The sequence below is a fragment of the Miniopterus natalensis genome, chromosome 12 (assembly GCF_054644295.1).
Source record: "Miniopterus natalensis isolate mMinNat1 chromosome 12, mMinNat1.hap1, whole genome shotgun sequence".
Taxonomy (NCBI): domain Eukaryota; kingdom Metazoa; phylum Chordata; class Mammalia; order Chiroptera; family Miniopteridae; genus Miniopterus; species Miniopterus natalensis.
In genome coordinates, this window is record NC_142092.1 from 65,912,432 (window position 1) to 65,931,628 (window position 19,197).

Consider the following 19,197-nt stretch of genomic DNA (forward strand, 5'->3'; position numbering starts at 1 on the left):
TTTCAGAACTGTGTGTGTGTGTGTGTGTACACACACACACACACACACAAACACATGCAGGCATGCCTTTTAAAAACCTCCTTCCAGATTATACTGCTTTTCAGTTTACAAGAGAATATGTTCACCAGCATTGTTATAAGCCTCTTTTAAACATGTTGATATTGCATTGTCAGTTACTAATTTAAAGGTTTATATCGGAAAAGATAGAGATAGGTTCCTAAAGAGCCCTGTATTTATTTTAGCTTTGACTAATGTTTTAAATTGCTGGAATGTAAAAGCACATCATATTTCTTTTCAATCCCAGTTGTAAAGACACCTAACAGGTGTCTCTCAGAAAACTATTCTGAAAACTTTTTAGAGGATGCCAGTGGTTGGGGACCTGGGAAGGAGATTCAGTACAAAGGGACATGAGAGAACTTTATGAGTGAGAGAAACGTATTTTGACCAAGGTGGTGGTTACATGATTATAAACATTTGCCAAAACCACGTATCAACAAATGATTAATTATACTGTCTATAAATTATACTTCAATAAAGTTGGTTTGTAAAAGACCAAAAATTAACTATTCTGATAATAACACAAATGGCCAACCAGCAGCCCAGCCTTTACAAACAGAATACTGTTTTATTTATGTTGGTAGTCCGTCATAGAAGGTGTCACCTGATGTCATCCTCTATGAAAGACTACCAATATAAATAAAATAGTATTCTCTAAACAAAAATAGAGACTGAGAACTCTGTAGCAGAGAAAATTCATTCACCCGCTTCATATGGAAAAGCTGGCATTCTGCTGAACACTTCACATCACAAGTAAATCCCTTGTAATTCACTGGGAATAAAGCGAAGGGGCCCTTTTTGAAAGCAGCCCGAGTTCTAAAAGCAGCCGGGCAGCTCGTTACACTGAGCACTCCTATCGCTCATTACATGGTCATCAGTGTTCCTACAGAAAGCACCTGCTCCACTGCCTCCAGCGAACACTCTACCTGAGAAATCGCATCTCTGAGAGAACAGTCACTGGTCTGGAATTAACACTAGCTAACAAGCTGCAAGTCAGAAGCCAAGAGTCACAAATAAATCTGATTTGTTTATTCCAATAAAAACTAGAGACATGTAGTTTCTCCCAATTTAAGTTAAAATAGCCTCATGTAAATTACTTCATACCACTTCTCTCTGCCCTTTTCTCACATATCAAGTTCACTTATTCACTTGTTATTATAGTAAGATATTTCAATACATTTATAAATAGCTTATATAACTGATAGATAATATCAAGGGATACAGTGTACTTGCAATGCAGTGCAACTGAAAAAAATTCAAATTAAGTCATTTTCTATGACTGCTTAATGCAAAGATTAACTAGTATATGCTATAAAAGTAAAAAAGTAAAAAAAAAAAAAAAAGTGAGGAGTTCTCAGACCTCAGAACGAAAGTTTGTTCAGAATGAAAATTAAGGCCAAAAAATTGCTATACCAAAGAAGGTGAGTTTCAAATGTCTAGCAAACAAATCCAACCTACTAAATACATCAGATGAACTGAAATTCCCAAGATGATTCCTGGAAACTGGGTGACTGGGAAATCCAGGGTAGCCATGCCTTTTTTCTCATGAAAAGGGGTTGAGACTGAGAAAGATGACCCCCTGAAAGACTAGGGGCCAAGAGTGGAAAGAAAACACATAAAAACACATTCTACCCCATGGCTCTGCACTCCAAGTCACATTCATGGTTTGTGCCTGACAGAGATCTGATGGCTCCAAGAACCTCTCCAAAGTCTTGTGCCCCCTTCTAACTGATCTTTTCCCCACAATGAGTTAAGATTCTTTCCATGAAATACGGCTGATTTTGTCCCTAAAGGTGCTCTCTGTGAGGGCCTCTCAGGAGAAAAAATTGGAAGTGGAAAGGGAAGATTAGTTGCTGTAGGTTGTCTGCTGCTGAGCAGCCAGGCTCTTGTGGCAGAAACTGATCTCTTCTTCTTTTGTCTTGATGCTATGACGTGATTTGTCTTAACAGGTACAGACCCTACCAAGCTGAGTAAGAAATGCAAGGCATTTTATCAAGTGGGACCTACTTTCACAAACATATGTAGGATATAAAACTCTCTCAAACTCATACAGTACTTGTAACTGGTATAACCTTATGGATGGCACTTTGGCAATATATGCCTGACATCAATAGAAATCACAATACCTATTTAATGAATTAATGGATCATTCACATGGGCTTCCTTCTTGACCTAGTAACTCTACCTATAGAATACATCTTAAAGGATAATCATACTAGTTCAAAAAGATACAAAGCAATCAACAGGAAGCATCTACATCTAAAAGGATTAGTGACAATGTGGTGGAATGATGATAATGAAATATTAGGCCATCAGTAAACATGAGAACAATCTTTGTGGTAACTATAAAAAACTCAATATATTTTTAGATGAACAAAGAAAGCATGATCCTATTTTAAGTATATATTTTGTAGGTTCCATCATTCCTTACCTGAGACCCTTGGGTCTAGGTTGTTTTGAGAATTTATAACTTTTCAGAGTTTAGAAAGCTACTACAACATATTTACCATGTATTTTCCAAATCTCCAGTGGTATCTCAGGTGCTACCCCACGTTTGGGCAAAGTAACATGGAAAACATTCACACAAAATAGAATAATAAAGATTAAAAATAGCCACCCATCAACTCAAGTCAGGTTTTCCCATTAAGTGAGTGTCCATCAAACTTAGGAAAGAATTTTTTATTATCAGTGCTTTTTGGATTTTGAAACTGCAGGTAAAAGGGGGAGGGAAGATTTGGAAAAATACATACCAAAATGTTAATGGTTATTATGAGAACAAATAGATCTAAATCTTCTCATATTGCAAAATTTGCCACTCTACTAACTTGCCCAAATTTTACTGAACTGCAACTTGCTATGAGGCCGCTAGCTTGTATTACAGGTTATTACAAGAACAACCCACAAACCGTATCTCTGCATCACAGGTGCCTTGAACAGATATCATTACTATTCCTTTTTACGAAGACCTACCCAAGGAGAATGCCCACCTCATCTTTATACCAAACACTGTGTCTGCTCTTGTATCACAGACAGGTCAGTATTTCAGGTGCCTTCTGTGTCAGACACCAGAGAGCCTGGGCCTGCATCTGTGACATTCTCAGCATCCCTCATAGCAAATTATCACACTGTGCTTTCAGCCTTATTCCTGGATTCACCCTCCCCTCATTCCTGGCTTTCTTTCTCTGCCTCGCAAACTCACACTATTTCATCATCCCTTTCACAAGACAGAAGACGAATAATATTGTTTTATATTTTTAAAGCTTAGTTATCATTTCTCTGCATTGTTCTTATTTCACGACATGTAACTTACTCATTTGTGTATTTGCTGTCTGTCTCCCCATCCTATCATACTAGAATCCAGGAGGGCAGAGACTTTGTTCACTGCTGTATCCTTAGTTCTAGGATAACGTCTTCAGCTACATTAATAATACTTGCAAAATGGGATGAACATGACAACATACTTATGCCATACTGTTATATAGCAGACCTTTTCTTAAGTGAAAACTGATCTTCAGTCTACATGACCTTTCACATTTTCCTGTTTGTCTGCAAGAGGTCAAATGTACTCTTAGAGACTAAGATTCCAATACTTAGGAATGGTCTACAAACCTACATGAATGACTGACTGGTTCAATCCTGGACCTTATTTCCTATGGAAATACTCTGAAATACAGAAAAGGCACCATGCACAAAGATAAGGATCACATTTATTTATGACAGAAAAAATGTGCAAACAGCAAAATACCCAATGATACGGAAATGTTTAAACAAATAACATTACAACCATATCATGTTACTCATACAACCATTCAATATTATTTATGAAGCTTTTACTATATGCAAAAACACTCATGACATGTTAAATGAAGAAAATCAGAGAACAAAATTACATGTACCCTATAAGCTTAACTTAAAAAAGAAACAACATATATAAAAATATTAATCATCTGCCTCAGAGATAGGCAACTGACATTTTTATTTCTTTACTTTTCTTCTGTGTTTTCCACATTTTTTATAACGTACACATCTTTTACAACGGAAAAATAATTTTGTGACCCAGAGCTGACAAAACTCTTTATACTGTTAAAATCTAAAGAAAATTCTGTTAATATATGACAGGAAAATAAGCACCTTATTTACAACATAAAATAGCAAAACACTGGTAAGTAAAACACATACAGTACCTTCACTGCCACATGAAGTTTTGCTGTTTTCTTGGATGGTCCTGAGGCTTCGTATGTTGTACCATCCACATCGACAGACATTGTGAAGACTGGGGCATGGACGGGGCCAGACTGAGATAAGAGCTTATACTGAAGCCCAGGCCTGATCTGATTTAGCCTCATTAGTGCATTCATAAGGTCTATTGCTTTACTATCCAGAACTGTTAAAGAAAGAAGAGATCAGACATTAAATCATTTCACTTTAATCTATGCATTTGCAGGTCCCAGTGGCTGCTAGAAATTCACCAGATTTTTTAAAAGCAAGACCTTAAAAACACATATAAAAATTAACTTCATAAATAATTATAAAATTAACTTCTTAAATTATTATGCTAACAGCACTGTAAAAGTAATGTGCATTACTATATTTATACATTAACTTCAGTTAGGCAATATCAATATATACTAAGCCAGGGGTTTTCAACCGGTATGCCGCAAGAATTTTTAAAACATGCAATACAGTACCTGACTATTTAGTCAGGGCACGGACCTCTTTTCCCTTACGTTGTCAAATAAAAAAGTGACCGCCAACAGTTCAACAATAGCCGTCCGGTGCGAATAAATCAAAATTATACCTTTTTTGGGGGGGAGGGGGGTCAGATTGGCAAAAATATAATAAATCTTTTGGTTGTGCTGCAGAATTTTAGTAATTAGTTTATGTGTCCCATGTAATGAAAAAGATTAGAAATCACTGTCCAAAGCAATGAAGCTTGGAAACAAAAAAGTTACTCAACCACCAATTTCTCAGTGAAGATCTATCCTAAAAACCCCAATTCAAATCCATCAAATTCTTCACTTTATAATTTTTATTTTCCTGAGAATATAAATCCTTTCTAGTTAATATCTATAAGAATAAAGATTTTACATACTTTTCCTTAAATTCCGTTTCATCTTCTTATTGGGATCTTTATCATCCCCTAATCCATCTTCAAATGGCCTCTTCAGAGCTGAAAACCCAGCACCTAAAGAATTACAAGAGATTCATGATCAGTCAAAACAATGATTCTACTTCCTCTACCAAATGTATCTACTATGTTCAGGAAGGAAAACCTTAAGAATCACAAGGACCACAGTACTCTTCCATTGAACAATTAAATTATTACATTTATAACATTGTAATAGCAAAAACTTTAAAAGTAAATCTTTATGAAACAATATTATCCCTTTTTATAAATATTTTCCCACTCATTCATACATACAAATACAAACACCTATGCATATATTCACACCTATAGACGCATGAACAGAAAAGGTCTGGATATATATATATATATGTATATATATGTGTATATATACATATATATATATCTCAAAATGTTAAAAGTAGTGCTCTCTGGTACTAGGATTTATTTTTACTTATGTCTTTTCAAATATTTCTATAATTTAATATTTATTACCTGTATAAATTTTTAAAGTTCACATGTTAAGTTTTAGGCTTTTGGAAATCTGATTATTTCTCACACTACACAATATTCTTCTGTCTGCCTATTCAAATCCTACATAAGATATTATTTACAGTTCTTTTCCAAGACGTTTTCCTCAGCTTTTCTCTCATCTCAACTTTCTAAAAAGTTTCCATGGTATCAGAAACAAAGTGTCACATGTGGTGGTGTGTCATTGGCTACTTCATGTTTCCTTAGTGCTCTATGAAGGGCAAAGGTATTTTGTCCTTGTCTTGTATCTTTAAACTATCACAAGACTTAGAAACAACATAATGGGTGTGAACCATAACTAACTGAACTGACAGTATGCAATTTCTAGGTTAAAGTAGCTAGTTCATAATGCTTTCAGGCATAAGGCTTTGCGGTCCAAGTTAAAACCAATCAGAGAAAAGCTCATCAGCCTGTCCAAGTATTTTCAAAAACCCTGTGTCTTCAACTTAAAAACTGGTTGTTGGTTTTTTCCTAAAGGAAAGTTATGCTCAAGAGATTCATGCCACAAGATTTCCAGATACATCTAATGAAATCTTGTAAGAATACCGACATTCACTACATATTCTCTGATCATCAAGATTTGTTGTCCCTTGAGGCAAACTTTGACTTCAGCACTTGCTTGAGTCAATGCTTACCACTCAGGTCAATAAATCTTGATGTTCTCTGCACAATCTGCTTAGCATTGTATTTCATCTACATCACATAAAACCGAACGTGCCAGTCTCCTGGAATGCTGCCTTTAAGAGAGAAAAGTTCAAAGGGAACAAAGTCTACTCAATCATTCAACCACCCATTAAGTTACATTAAAAGCTGCTCCCTGATTGTATGGACATCACAAATGCTTAAATGCACAGATTTCTTCTCTAAATCCCCCAGCCACAGAGAGCTCCATGGATTAAGTTTCATCCCCCCATCCCAGCCACTGTAAAACTGCTGTAAAATCTGGGCTATTTTATGGGGCTAATCATAATAGTAATGGGGTGGGGGTGGGCTTGTTTTATAAAATGAAAGTCATTTTCAACCTCTACAATATCTAGAAATAAGAAGTGATCATTTGAGAAACAACAGTTTTTAAAAATAATATGACAGTGTTTATATGCCTGGCACTGTTCTTAATACCTTAACTTATTTAATCATCACCCTTGGAAGCCTGTACTTTTATCATCCTCATTATAATTTCATTCATGTATTCAATCAGCAACAAATATTGAGAATTTTCTATGTGCAGGATAATTTTAGATGCTGCACATAGATAAAAAAGCAATGTCTCAAAGAGCTTATGCAAGGCAGTGGAAACAATTACAAGTCCTATGGTTTTGAACACAATGAAAAAGAAGAGGCTTATAGGGGAAGAGGTGTTGCCGTTTTATTTGTAGTGCTGCTCAGAAAGGTCAAAAAGATATAGCTGATAAGGCAACCTTTTGATGGAGACTTAATAGTGAGTTATTCACTATTAGGGAACCAGCCCCAGGCAAAGAAAACAGCTGAGTACAAAGGTCATAGACAGAAAGGCCTGAGTGGTTGGGGTGGCCTGACCAGAGGGGATGGCAGCAGAGGAAGAGAGGCAGTAGTTCTCAACCCAAGCTGCCACTGATTCACCAGAGGAACTTCTACATAATATCGAAGTTCCACTTCCAGTATGAGAAAGTAAGTTGGAAAAGCCTTCCTGATGTGAGTTAATTATAAAAGCTGGACAAAATGTAGAATAAAATATGTTCCTGGGCAGTAAAGACTATGGAGTTAGAACTGGGAGACAAAGAAAGCCCTGAACTGGGGGCCACACTTCCTCTAGGGGCATCTTCCAAGTCCAAAAACAGCCAGGAAGAACTGAACAGGCACCCAGGTCTTAGGGAGCAAAATCTGAAGTGTGAGGACCACCAAGAAGGGAAGGCCTGTTAATCCCCCACACTGTGGAACTCATGAGGACTGAAGCCCAGCTTCAAATCACCCCTGAGTGCATTAAAATGACCCAGGATTGCCAATTCCACTAGCCATCTCCAGGAAGCAAGTATGCATCTGCCTTGGGGAAGATATTATTACTCTAGCCTTTAGATTCTCTACAATTGTTTCATTTTATGTCTCCAGCATTCGTAATAACAAGGTACATAAGAAGACAAGATATTATGTTCAAAAATCAGGGGAAAGAGCAGACAACAGAAACAGAAACAAGAGACCCAGATGATGGAGCTTTCAAAAACAAACTTTATTAAAAAATAATTAGAATGCTAAAAATAATAAAAAGTAAAAAAACAAGAAGAATTTCTAGAAGAAAATGTGAAACTATAAAAGAGAAAAAATTATAGAAATAAAAATATAATGTAACAGATACCAGACAATCAGCAATGGAGGGAAACTGACACACTCTCCCAGTAATTAAGACAACAAAGACTACAGTACAGGTAGGCATACAAGATTCGAACAACACAATGTACAAATGTAACCTGACATACAAACAACATTCAGACCACCAACTACAAAATGTACACAATTTTCAGACAGAATCATTTACACAAACTAAGTACTGGGACATAAAACAAGTCTCAAAAAATATCAGAGGTTAGAAATCAAACAAAGCATGTTCTCAGATTATAATAGAATAAGTGGAAATTCAAAAATAAAGCAGTAGTTAAAACATCCTCACCTGTCTGGAAATTAAGCAATAACAACATCTAAATAGCTCATGTGTCAAAAAACTGATAATGGAAAATAAAAGATAATTTTAACTAAGTGACAATAAAGATACTAATATGAAAAGAGTGTAATACACATAAATCTGGGCTTAAAGGAAAACTTACAGTCTTATTAGTATATAAAATAAAACAAGGGGCTAGATAAATCAATAATATACTCATCTATCTCAAAAAGTTAAAATAACTGAATTAAACCCAAGGAAGGTAAGTTTATAAAACTATGTTTAAATTGAGATGAAATGGATAAATTCCTAGAAAAACACAATTTAATAAAAATTCTCACAAGAGGATGACAGTCTTATGTCTATTAAGTAAATTAGATCCATAATTTAAAACCTTCCCACAAAGAAAACCATGTGCTCAAATGGCTTCACTGATAAACTCTTGCAAACATTCAAAGAAGAAATAACATCAATCTTAACACAAATTCCTACAAGGAACAAAAAAGGAACAGAGCCCAGCTGGCATAGCTCAGTGGTTGAGCATCAGCCTAGGTTCCAGGAGATCGAGGTTCGATTCCTCATCAGGGCACATGCCTGGGTTGGGGGCTTGATCCCCAGCAGAGGGCATGCAGGAGGCAGTTGATCGGTGACCCTCTCTCATCACTGATGTTTCTCTCTCTCTCTCTTTCTCTCTCTCTCCTTTCCTCTCTTTGAAATCAATAAAAACATATTAAAAAAAAAAAGCAAGTCACTGAAATTAAAAAAAAAAAAAAGAGACACTTTCCGACTCACTTTATGAAGCCAACATAAACTTAGAGGCAAAACTTGACAGAACATTACAACAAAGAAAAACTGCTGGCCAATCTAACACACAAATATATGTTTTTGTAAAATGCTTACAAAAACCTATGGCAGACTGTTCATACCAGCTTTATTTGTGATAGCCCAAACTGGAAACAAACAAAATTCCCTACAATGGCTCATCCATGCCATGGAATACTACTCAGCAATAAAACTACTGAAACATGCAACGGCTTGGATGGGCCACAAGGACATTACACTGGGGGATGGGAGAGGAGATCTCAAAAGATCACATACTGTATAACTCCTTGAAATGACAGTACAGAGATGGAGATAAGTCAGTGGTTTCCAGGGTTTAGGGATGGTTAAGAAGAGAGAGAGGCTGTGACTATAAAGGGGCAGCATGTGGAAGATCTGAGTGCTGATGGAATAGTTCTGCATCTTGATTGGGAAAATAAGGTTACACAAACTTGCACATGTAGTTAAATGGCATAAAACATACATACACGGTATCAATGTCAAGTTCTTGATTTTTATATTGTACAGTACAACAATATAGTAAGAGAAACTCACTGAAGGGTACATGGGAACTCTCTGTGCTAACTAGGCAACTTCCTGTGAGTCTACATTTTAAGATAAAAAGTTAAGGAAAAAAAGAACTACTGCTTGTGGAGAACAGACAACCAGGGCAAGGTCAGAAGCAGAAAGATCAGTCAGAAAAGTTACTATAATAACCCAGGTGAGAGACGATGGCAGCTTAGGACAGGATGGCCGCAGGGAAGACGTTAAAGAAATAGCTGAGTTCTGGACATACTTTGAATGTAAAACTGACAGGTTTATTGATGATTTGGATATGGAGGGAAGAAAGAGAGGCCTCAAAGGTGAAGGTTTTTGCCTGAGCACATAGGATAGAGTTTCCAATGGCTGGGACAGTGATGACTATGGAAAGAACAGAGAAGAGGTAGCATAAAAACAGAAATTTGCATTTTAGAAATCTTAAGTTGGAGATGGCTGTCAGACATCCATGTGGAGAACTGAGGAGGCATCTGGATAACTGGGTCTGAGGTCAAGGGCTGGTAGTCTGGAGTGGAAATATAAATTTGGCAATCTTCAGTAAACAGAAGGTATTTCAAGACAAGAAACTGAGACTTCCTAAAGAGTCTGTATAAAGAGGAATGATCTGAAGTCTGCACCCTGGGACACTTTAATATTCAGAAGTCAGGAAGATGGGGAACAACAAAGACAGCTGAGGAGAGGGCAGTGGGCTAGAAGAACTAAAAGAAAGTAATGACCTAGAAGTCAAATGAGAAGTAGTATCTCTTGTCAGAAAAACTGTCTTCTAACACCAGATGTCACTGAGGATATAGAGCAACAGGAACTTTCACACACTGCTGGTGGGAGTATAAATGCTCATAGCAACATTGTGGTGGTTGCCAAAAGGTGAAGAGAACCCAAATGTCCTTCCACGGTAGAATGGATAAGTTGTAGTATATTCATCATGGATACCATATATATAGCCATTAAAATGAACAAACTGTAGCTATATGCAGCAACATAAATATATCCCAAACAATGCTGGACAGAAAGCAGTCAGTCCCAAATTATTAAACTCAGTACAATTCCTTTTCTATAAAGTTGGTAGGCAATATCAAATTAAATTGTTTAGGGAAACATAGGCAGGTGGGAAAGCCATAAAGAAAATCAATGAAATGATTATCAAAAAGTTCTCAGCAGGGAGGTGATGTGGAGTGATAAACATATGGCTTCTGAGAAGCTGACAATGTTTCTTAACCAGAGTGGTGATTATATGGTAATATCTATCAATACTGAGCACATCAGAAATTAAACCAAAAAAATTTTAATGAAAGAATATACAAAAAACATTCCATTAGCCATCAAAGTTGATGATGCCATCACATGGCATATGCAGCCTCTGGAAAACTCTACACTCATGAAAGTGGAAAAGACAAAAACAAAACAACAACAAAAGCCTTAGTGTTATTATGAAACAGTTTTGATCTTGTGAACTCCCTGAAAAGTCTTTAGACCCAGTGGAACTCTGTTGTCTAAATAAATATATTGGCCTAGTGCACTATTTTTGTCATATAAAAATTACAAGAATAATATCAACTGTGGAAGTAGGTCAGGTCCCAGGTGAAAAATGACTGGCGTTAAACAGCCCGCCTTTTAGTGTAACAGGAGATAAACGGCGGTGGAGAGAATGTTTTATGACTGGAACCCAGGTCATACTGACCCCAAAGCCTGTGCTCTTTCTGCTGAAACTCTGAGTTCAAACAGGCTAGTACAAATGGAAGGTACTCCTGAATTTTCCAATATACTTTTCCTTTATATTTTGTCTTCTCTTTCTTGGTTACGAAACACTTCCAAGCACAGTGATACATCGCCTAGTTTATGGCTTATCTCTTCTGTTAGACCAGGGGTTCAGAAAGTATGGTCCCTTCATCTATGCAGTAACAGAATCTGGCCAATATAATCAACTGAGTTCATCACTAATAATAGCAAGCTGATGTCATTGATGAGACAGAAAAGCAGAAAGTCAGGTAAAAAAGCAATAAACGTCCTTATACATGGCTTAGATTAACAATTTTTTTAAATTAGGGTATAACTGACAGACATTATATTAGGTTCAGGTGTACAACACAATGTTTCGGTATTTGTCTATATTGTGAAATGATCACCACTGTAAATCCAGTTAACAGCGAATTAACAATTAAGTTCCCTCAACTCTAACAAGAGATGCATCCCATGACCATCTCTACCACTGCCCATGTCTAACACCAATAAAAATGTTCACACTCACCTTCTTTATCAGTAACTGACCAAGAGTATTTCTGGAAAGGCTTACTAGATGGAAGGGGGTCCATCTCCAGCACTTTATAAATCTGGCCAAAGGCTGACAGTCTTAGTGCATGCTGAAGAACAAAAGATTATATTCATTCAAACTTCAACAGCCATTTATAAAGCCCTTAAAACATCTTAGCTAAAAAGACTATTCATTAAATGCTAATGTTATGATGGAAAAAGTCCCTTTAACAACAGGCAAAAAAAAGTGTGTTTAAATAGAACAATTCAAAAAATAACGTGATGATATCCCTCTAATAGAACACAGTGACATGCCCCATCTTCTACCTGGGCACTGTGGGTAATATCTTCTTTTTGCTGGATGGTCAAATAGCTCAGAGCATCTGTTGGGTCTCGCTCACAAGGATCATGAAGACCAGGACCCCCTTTGGCAAAGGCAAAAGAAAGCCACAAGTACTGTTTAGAACGGAGTTTAGAATTCAATAAACTAACACAAAGAGAGAAAAGGAAGGAAGAACTGAGGGGAAAAACTGAGAAATGACATCTGTTTAATTAAATGGAGTAAAAAGGATACTCTCGTTTTCAGTATGTTAGCACCTAAATGTCCTCGCCTTACTGGAAGTCACTTATATATCTAAGGTCAAAATTGGGTCTTACTCTGAGAATTTAGACACAGCATGATAAATCATCCCAAACCTTTAAAGGGATTACATGTGAAAAATAAGACCAAATTTAATTTTTTCAAATTAAACACCAGAGTGCAAACAGAGTGAACTTCATACATCTTAACCAAACATCTGCATTTTCAAGTTCAGAGCTCTAGGTAAAGCAAATTCATAGCAGACACAATATCTTATTAGTACCGTTTATGTTAGTATATATAAAATATAAATTACATTTATTGAAAGATAGTTTTATAGTATTTTCCAATACACACATATCCTAGTTGCTAAAATTCCAAGTAAAACAACTCCTACACATCACTTTCCTGTGCAGAGGACAAATTTAACAAATATTTAGGAAAGTAAACCAAAATGAGATTTTTCTGATTCTTCTGCCTTGGGAGTTTGAAACCCTTACCAGGAAGTAGTATTCCAGATGCCAAACACTCCATTACTCGTCTCAAGGCCTCCCCAGCGCCCAAAGGTCTATTACAAGTACCTATAGACTTTTCACATATAAGCTCTAGTGGCTAGAAGATATTAAATTACAAATTAGTACATGCATCAAGTGTTAAAAGGATTCCAGTTAAATGTGAGCTGACATTTCTGTCTACAATGAAGGCCAAAAAGATGAAAGTCAATTTATCATTCGCAGCCCAATTAACTTTTCCCCTTTGATTATCAACTTTTACTCCAGCTAGTGTTCTTAAATCAACCATTCTAAGATAATGTATTCAGATGACATTTTGTTACAAAAACTTTATTTTCAGTGAAAAGATCACTCAGGAAATTGTACACATCTAACTGATTTAACAAAAATATAATAAGCCTTCGTATAAGGTAGTAATAGCTAATCACTAATCGATATTCAAGCCCAACCCACCTATCTCCCACATAACCTAGGAAGCACTCAAACAACAATAAGACTTCATTTCAGACAGCCTGCCCCAGGGCCTACAATTAGAATAAACAAAGAACCAAAACTCCATATTTAATAAATTATAATTGATGATACTATATGAAAGCAATAACCGCTAATTTAAAATGACCCTTTATAGCTTTGTTTTATAATGTTCTTAATTGTGGTCTTGAGTAGGTCAAGCATAATAATTTCCAAATTAAGTAAGTTCTGCAACATACACTATGTCCATAATCAGGTTAAGTGTGCTGTTTATCTGACTTTAATTACTAAATTTATTTCTGTAACATGAATTATGATAAGGTTAGAGACAAGTTATATGCATAAAAAAGTATTCATATGAAAAGATGCATAAATTTTTTCCAGAATAAAAATAGGCAATGCAATACCTTAGCTAACTCAGAATATAGCTATTTCAAAGTAATAAGGTAATTTCTGCAGGATTTCCTCTGACTATAGCTTCAGAGTTTGCTTTTAACTGTACTTAAGTACTTACCCATCCTTTTAATGGTGCCCATGTGGGAACTCTGTTGCACAAATCACGCAGAATGCGAAGGACAATGACACATGATTTTAATCCATTTGCCCTTGCCTAAAACAAATAAAATGATTCCAATATCCCTGCTGAAATCCATTCTTCATTTAAACACACTGATCATGGATAGGCTCTTTAAAGTGAATACTAATTAGTCATTCATTCATCATTTGTCAAACATATTTAAAAAATCAAGGTATTAAAATAGTAAAATTATAATTCAGAAAGGCACATTTTAAAGGAAGCATCTTATTAAAATTGCTTTTATAGCCTCACAGCAACCCCACTCTGGACCACTATCTTAAATTTTAATTTTCTCACCCATGTTTGTATTTTCTAAGGCATCATTTGAAATTCAGAGTACTAAGCTGAAAAGGACTATATTATCATTAAACATCAACTATAATAGAAGCTATGCTAGACACTTTACCTAAGTTAACTTATTTACTCTTACAATGACCCTATGAGGTAGAGTACCCCCATTTTATACTTTACACAGAAACCATTAAGTGGCAAGTATTCCAAATGAAGCCTATACAAGGCTATACTAACAGTAAGATAATAACAAAGAGCCAACCTGAAACCATTTGGCATGTCGAAGAGACGCCAAGGCGTTCAGGCATTTCTGCCTGTCCAATAAGTCCGGAGGATCTTTCATCGCAACCTTTTCTAATGGGAAAATGGGATAGAGAAAGACACATACAATTTGACCAAGGAGTTCCTGTCAAATTACCAAACAATAAAAATTTTTAAAAGAGCAGCATTTGAGTGAACTAATAAGACTCCCAGAAGATTTCATGATTTGGTTGTTGCTTTTTAAAAAAGTTACATGCACTATGATTACTTAAGTAAAAAGTCATCAGAGCCATTCTGTGCACAAGTACAACAGGAGCACAAAGGCATTCATTCATTCAGTAAACAAATCAATGATCACTGCTACATACAGTCTGGGATCTTATTAAGCATGTATAACATCAAAGGGCACAAAATAGGTACATAGCACTTTTTCCTTTGGCAGGGTGCAAACAGTGCAAATCTGGGACCAACAGCAATAACAACTATTCTTTATAGAAGGAATTTTAATCACTAATCAATTCTTAAGGAAAACTGGGGCTCTTTTATGTAATCAATTTGAGATATACTAAGAATGCACTGCATGTGGCAATTTTATTTTTTTACAACTAAATAAACTCATCCAACAAGATAACCATTAATAGAAACTTTACCCCATCGATGAGAACTGTTCAAGTGTCACCTTGGAGTTCCCTCATTATTTCTTTTCTAACTCAAAATTATCAAAACTACAAAAGTGAAATATATTGAAATGTATTTCAAGTTTTGTATTATATATATATATTTTTTAAAGACAGCAAAGAATACTATCTAATTACAGCTATTTGACTTGCCTTAACATTTTAAAGTTGGATTAGATGGACCAAAGCAGCAAAATTAAGAATTCAAACATGTGATTAATGAAAAATATCCATATTAGAGAAAATATCACATGATACTAAATCCAAGTTTAGAGAGCCAAATACATTCCCTCTAACCTACTACAAAAAGTAGGTTTTTCAACTTTTTGGGGACTTGGTACATTATTTAAACACAAACAACATATACAAATGTTTCTTGGGGAGAAATTTTGTCTAATCCAATTAAGTCAGATTCACATTCTCTTTTAAGAACCCTTAGAGGTAGGAAAGTCCACCAATACGTTTTCCTAGCATAATCATGATAATCAGACTTGGTAGTATGCTGTGTGGGCCAATTGATACAATGTAAATTTTTTAAATAAGAGACAGATAACTGATAATTTTTGCTTTCCTCATTTACAAGATCCATCATGACAAATTTACTATATATTCAAATTGGTAGCTTGCCATTAACTAAAACTGAAGGCATAAGCCCAATAGAAAATAAATCTATCAGAGGAAGAACCGGGGTTCTCCACAGGCTGCAACACTCTGAAGGCTGAAGTGCTACACACTTATTTTCTGACCCAGTGAGCTCTACACCAGATATTTGCATTGTTTCACATTAACCTCTGCCAACAAATTCACAACACAGGGCCTCATCTCATTACCCCTTTTACTCAAAAAATGGGCAGCATCAAAAAGAAGGGTTAATGTGGAGTCATTTATAATCATAAACAAATATATTATGGGTTTTCACTTCACAGGGAATCTAGTTCCTGGACTTGCTCAATTTTGTCTTTATTATGACAGAAAACATACAACTAACTCATTTTAATGTTATGTTGAAATGTTTAACTGTAGTCAATGCAAACATCTGGGTAAAGCTCACATACAAGATCAAGCAAACTACAATAAATGAATTAGAATCTCTTAAAAGTTAGACATGACAAAGGTTGACTGACTGCTAAGTAATGTAATCCCCCCCAAAAAGGTATGGGCTGTACTTATTTTTTAAAATCTCAATCTTTAAGTTAAGAATAAGGCAAGCTTAGTTTTATTCTATCATCTTATCAAGTAGGAGTGTTGGAAAAGATTTGGGGGGGGGGGAGCAATGGAAGAGAGGAGGGAGGCAGACGAGGCGTGGATAGGAAAAAACAAGGCAAACCAAAACTCTTTTTGAACTTTCTGGTACTTTTGTCCAATGGTAAAAACTTGTAAATAACATCTCATGCTCACTGCAACACAGGTATTTTTAAAGGGGGACAATGGCAAAAATATTAAGATGAATTCTTTCATCCCCCAAATCAGATTATAACCACAAACTCTTATTAAAAAAACAATAGAGGCAGCAGCTTGCTACAGACAGTCAACATTTGGAGGCAGTAGCTTCCACTAAGACAAGATGGAGGGGCAGGCAGTGAACAGAAGACTTGCACAGGATTCCCGTTCACATCACCATCAGAATGGCTATGTTTCTTCCTGCTCTGATAGTCAAAATGTCAAAAGATCCAAAATGTTTCAATATTCATGAGGTGGGACACAGTAGAGGAAATGCAACAATGTCTTATTTTATCTTCCTCAAAGTTTCTTATTTTAAAACCATGTGAATTCATACGGTACTACAGTACTACCTGTAAACCCTGCTTCCCTATTACTTCCTTTATATAGTAATAATATACAGTTTTACATATTTTCATTAAGAAAAATGAATTATTTAATATTAAGTGGCAATCACAGAAATGCTACTGGAAAAACACTGCTACTTCTCATAGCAGAACTTCAAGTTTAACATTTTTGTATGAAACTTCAATGGAAGTGTTTCAATTTTGTGGGGAAGCAAAGCTTTTCTGATAAAAGGCATCTTGGAATCTTTAAATTAGAAACAATGGAATGATGAGACACTTCGTTTTTTCCTACAGTGACCAGTAAAACAGATTAAAAAATAGTATGGGGCTTAAAAAAACACCCAACAGTACGGGGACAGGCTTGGGAAGTGACAAAAATGTCAAAAGCAAAGGAAAACAGCTTTTAAAAATTCATTGCTCAGTAACCTGGCTTCAGGGCATGAAGGTACATAAAGCATTCTGAACAATGGAAGCACTGGAAAAGAAGTCTAGTATGCCTAACTTTATTTGGTTAGAGGTTAGATCAGTGACCAGAAACACACCGTACTACAGGAAATGTTGGTCAGTTTCTCTCAATTCATTACATGCAAGCTAACTCTCTTCCCATTAACAAAAACACTAGCCTGGACACAGGGCAGAGAAAAGCCAGAACATGACTTGTTAAACAGGAGTTGTATGTCTGGAACCTGGGCTTTTCAAAAGTAAAATAATTGAGCTGGGTTATCATGAAGGCCTCCTTGACAATATGGATAAAGCTGAGCTACTGAGTATATGCTGACAGGATTTTCTAGTTAGCCTGAAGACATGCTAGCAGCCCCTTCTCTCAATTCCTTGAGGCTTTGCGGAGAGCAGACATTATGCTTCAAACCAGTGTCCATGCAAAACACCAGGCCACCATAATGTGCACAGGTAAATGTAGCACTAAGGTAGGTCAGATGTCTTCCTAATTTCCAGTAGAGACATCACTTGGCGTGACTTTTTTTCAAGGCCTCAGTACAGTCGGCCACTGGAAAGATAATGGCTCAAGGTCTGCACTGGGGAAGGCGGGAAAGGAAAGCCTGCAGCATCCCTATAATCCTGGTTGTGATTTCTGGATTGTGAGAATCAAATGCCTTCACCTAGCAGGACTCGTGCCAGTGAACTTCTGTCAAGAGTGTTGGAAGTTCGTACTCGCACCAATATGTGAATAGGGACTCTTGGGCAGCCTCTCTGTGAGCCCCTGAAGATCTCCCCAATACAGAGGACAGAGGTTTGTCTTAACCTAAGCAACATGACTCTCTGTAGTTTCCCTGTCCACCTGGTTTCAAACTGCATTGTAAAGAGAATAAATAGCTGATTTATCTATAACCCTCACAGCAAACACACTTCTGGTTTAAAATCGCAAGCACCAAAAGAAGCTGATAATGTGTGATGCTCAGTATAAGCAAATCAGCTAAGACGCTCCTACACTCATTCTCAACAGTAACCGGAGCGTGGACAGCACACTGGACTTATAGGAGCTGGGCACAGTGTGATACTTTCCTCATTTATGAAATGGCAATTATTTATTTCAGAGGGCTGTTGTGAGGGATAAAATAAGTCATATATGAAACACTGCTTATAAGACAGTAAGTTATTTTGTACCCTAAGAGAGCTTGAATTCTCACATGTCCATTGTTAATGCTTCTTACATACTAGACAGTCCTATTTAATCAAACAATATGCTGGCTACAAAAATTCATCTAACAGATTTTTTAAAAATTACCTACCATTCCAGGTGCTAGGGCAAAAGGATAGGGGTAGAGAAAAAGATACTTGCCCTCAATTAAATACTAAACACCACCAAAGAGATTCACTACATACTCTGGCCATTGGAAATGGAAACAGTGACCTGGAATGGGGAGATAGGTCCACTTCTGCAGAGATGGCCCTGAGGAGACTAAGTGTGATGCCCTCACCTCTCCCAGCCCTCCAGTTCTCTCTGCTCTCATCCACACTTTTTCCCCCTTTTTAAGATTTTATCCAAATATGTACCAGGTAAAGAGAAGAGAAAGATGTGAGATGTATATATATCGTGAATAATCTGTTTGTTT

The 19,197-nt window shown here is 36.3% G+C and overlaps 1 protein-coding gene across 4 annotated transcripts in view; it reads right to left on the reverse strand.

Moving 5' to 3' along the window:
• STRBP (spermatid perinuclear RNA binding protein) overlaps positions 1–19,197 on the reverse strand; it is a 53,757-nt gene that overhangs the window by 19,875 nt on the left and 14,685 nt on the right. For all 4 annotated transcript variants that reach the window (XR_015715422.1, XM_016210952.2, XM_087822899.1 and 1 more), the window contains exons 5-11: positions 14,663–14,754; positions 14,047–14,142; positions 13,050–13,161; positions 12,297–12,394; positions 11,968–12,079; positions 5,150–5,242; positions 4,242–4,441 (exon numbers count right to left, since the gene is read on the reverse strand). Coding sequence is in view for 3 of the 4 variants with exons in the window: in XM_016210952.2 (XP_016066438.1) it covers positions 4,242–4,441; positions 5,150–5,242; positions 11,968–12,079; positions 12,297–12,394; positions 13,050–13,161; positions 14,047–14,142; positions 14,663–14,754 (803 nt within the window). In the remaining variant the exon portion in view is untranslated. The remainder of the gene's footprint in view (positions 1–4,241; positions 4,442–5,149; positions 5,243–11,967; positions 12,080–12,296; positions 12,395–13,049; positions 13,162–14,046; positions 14,143–14,662; positions 14,755–19,197) is intronic.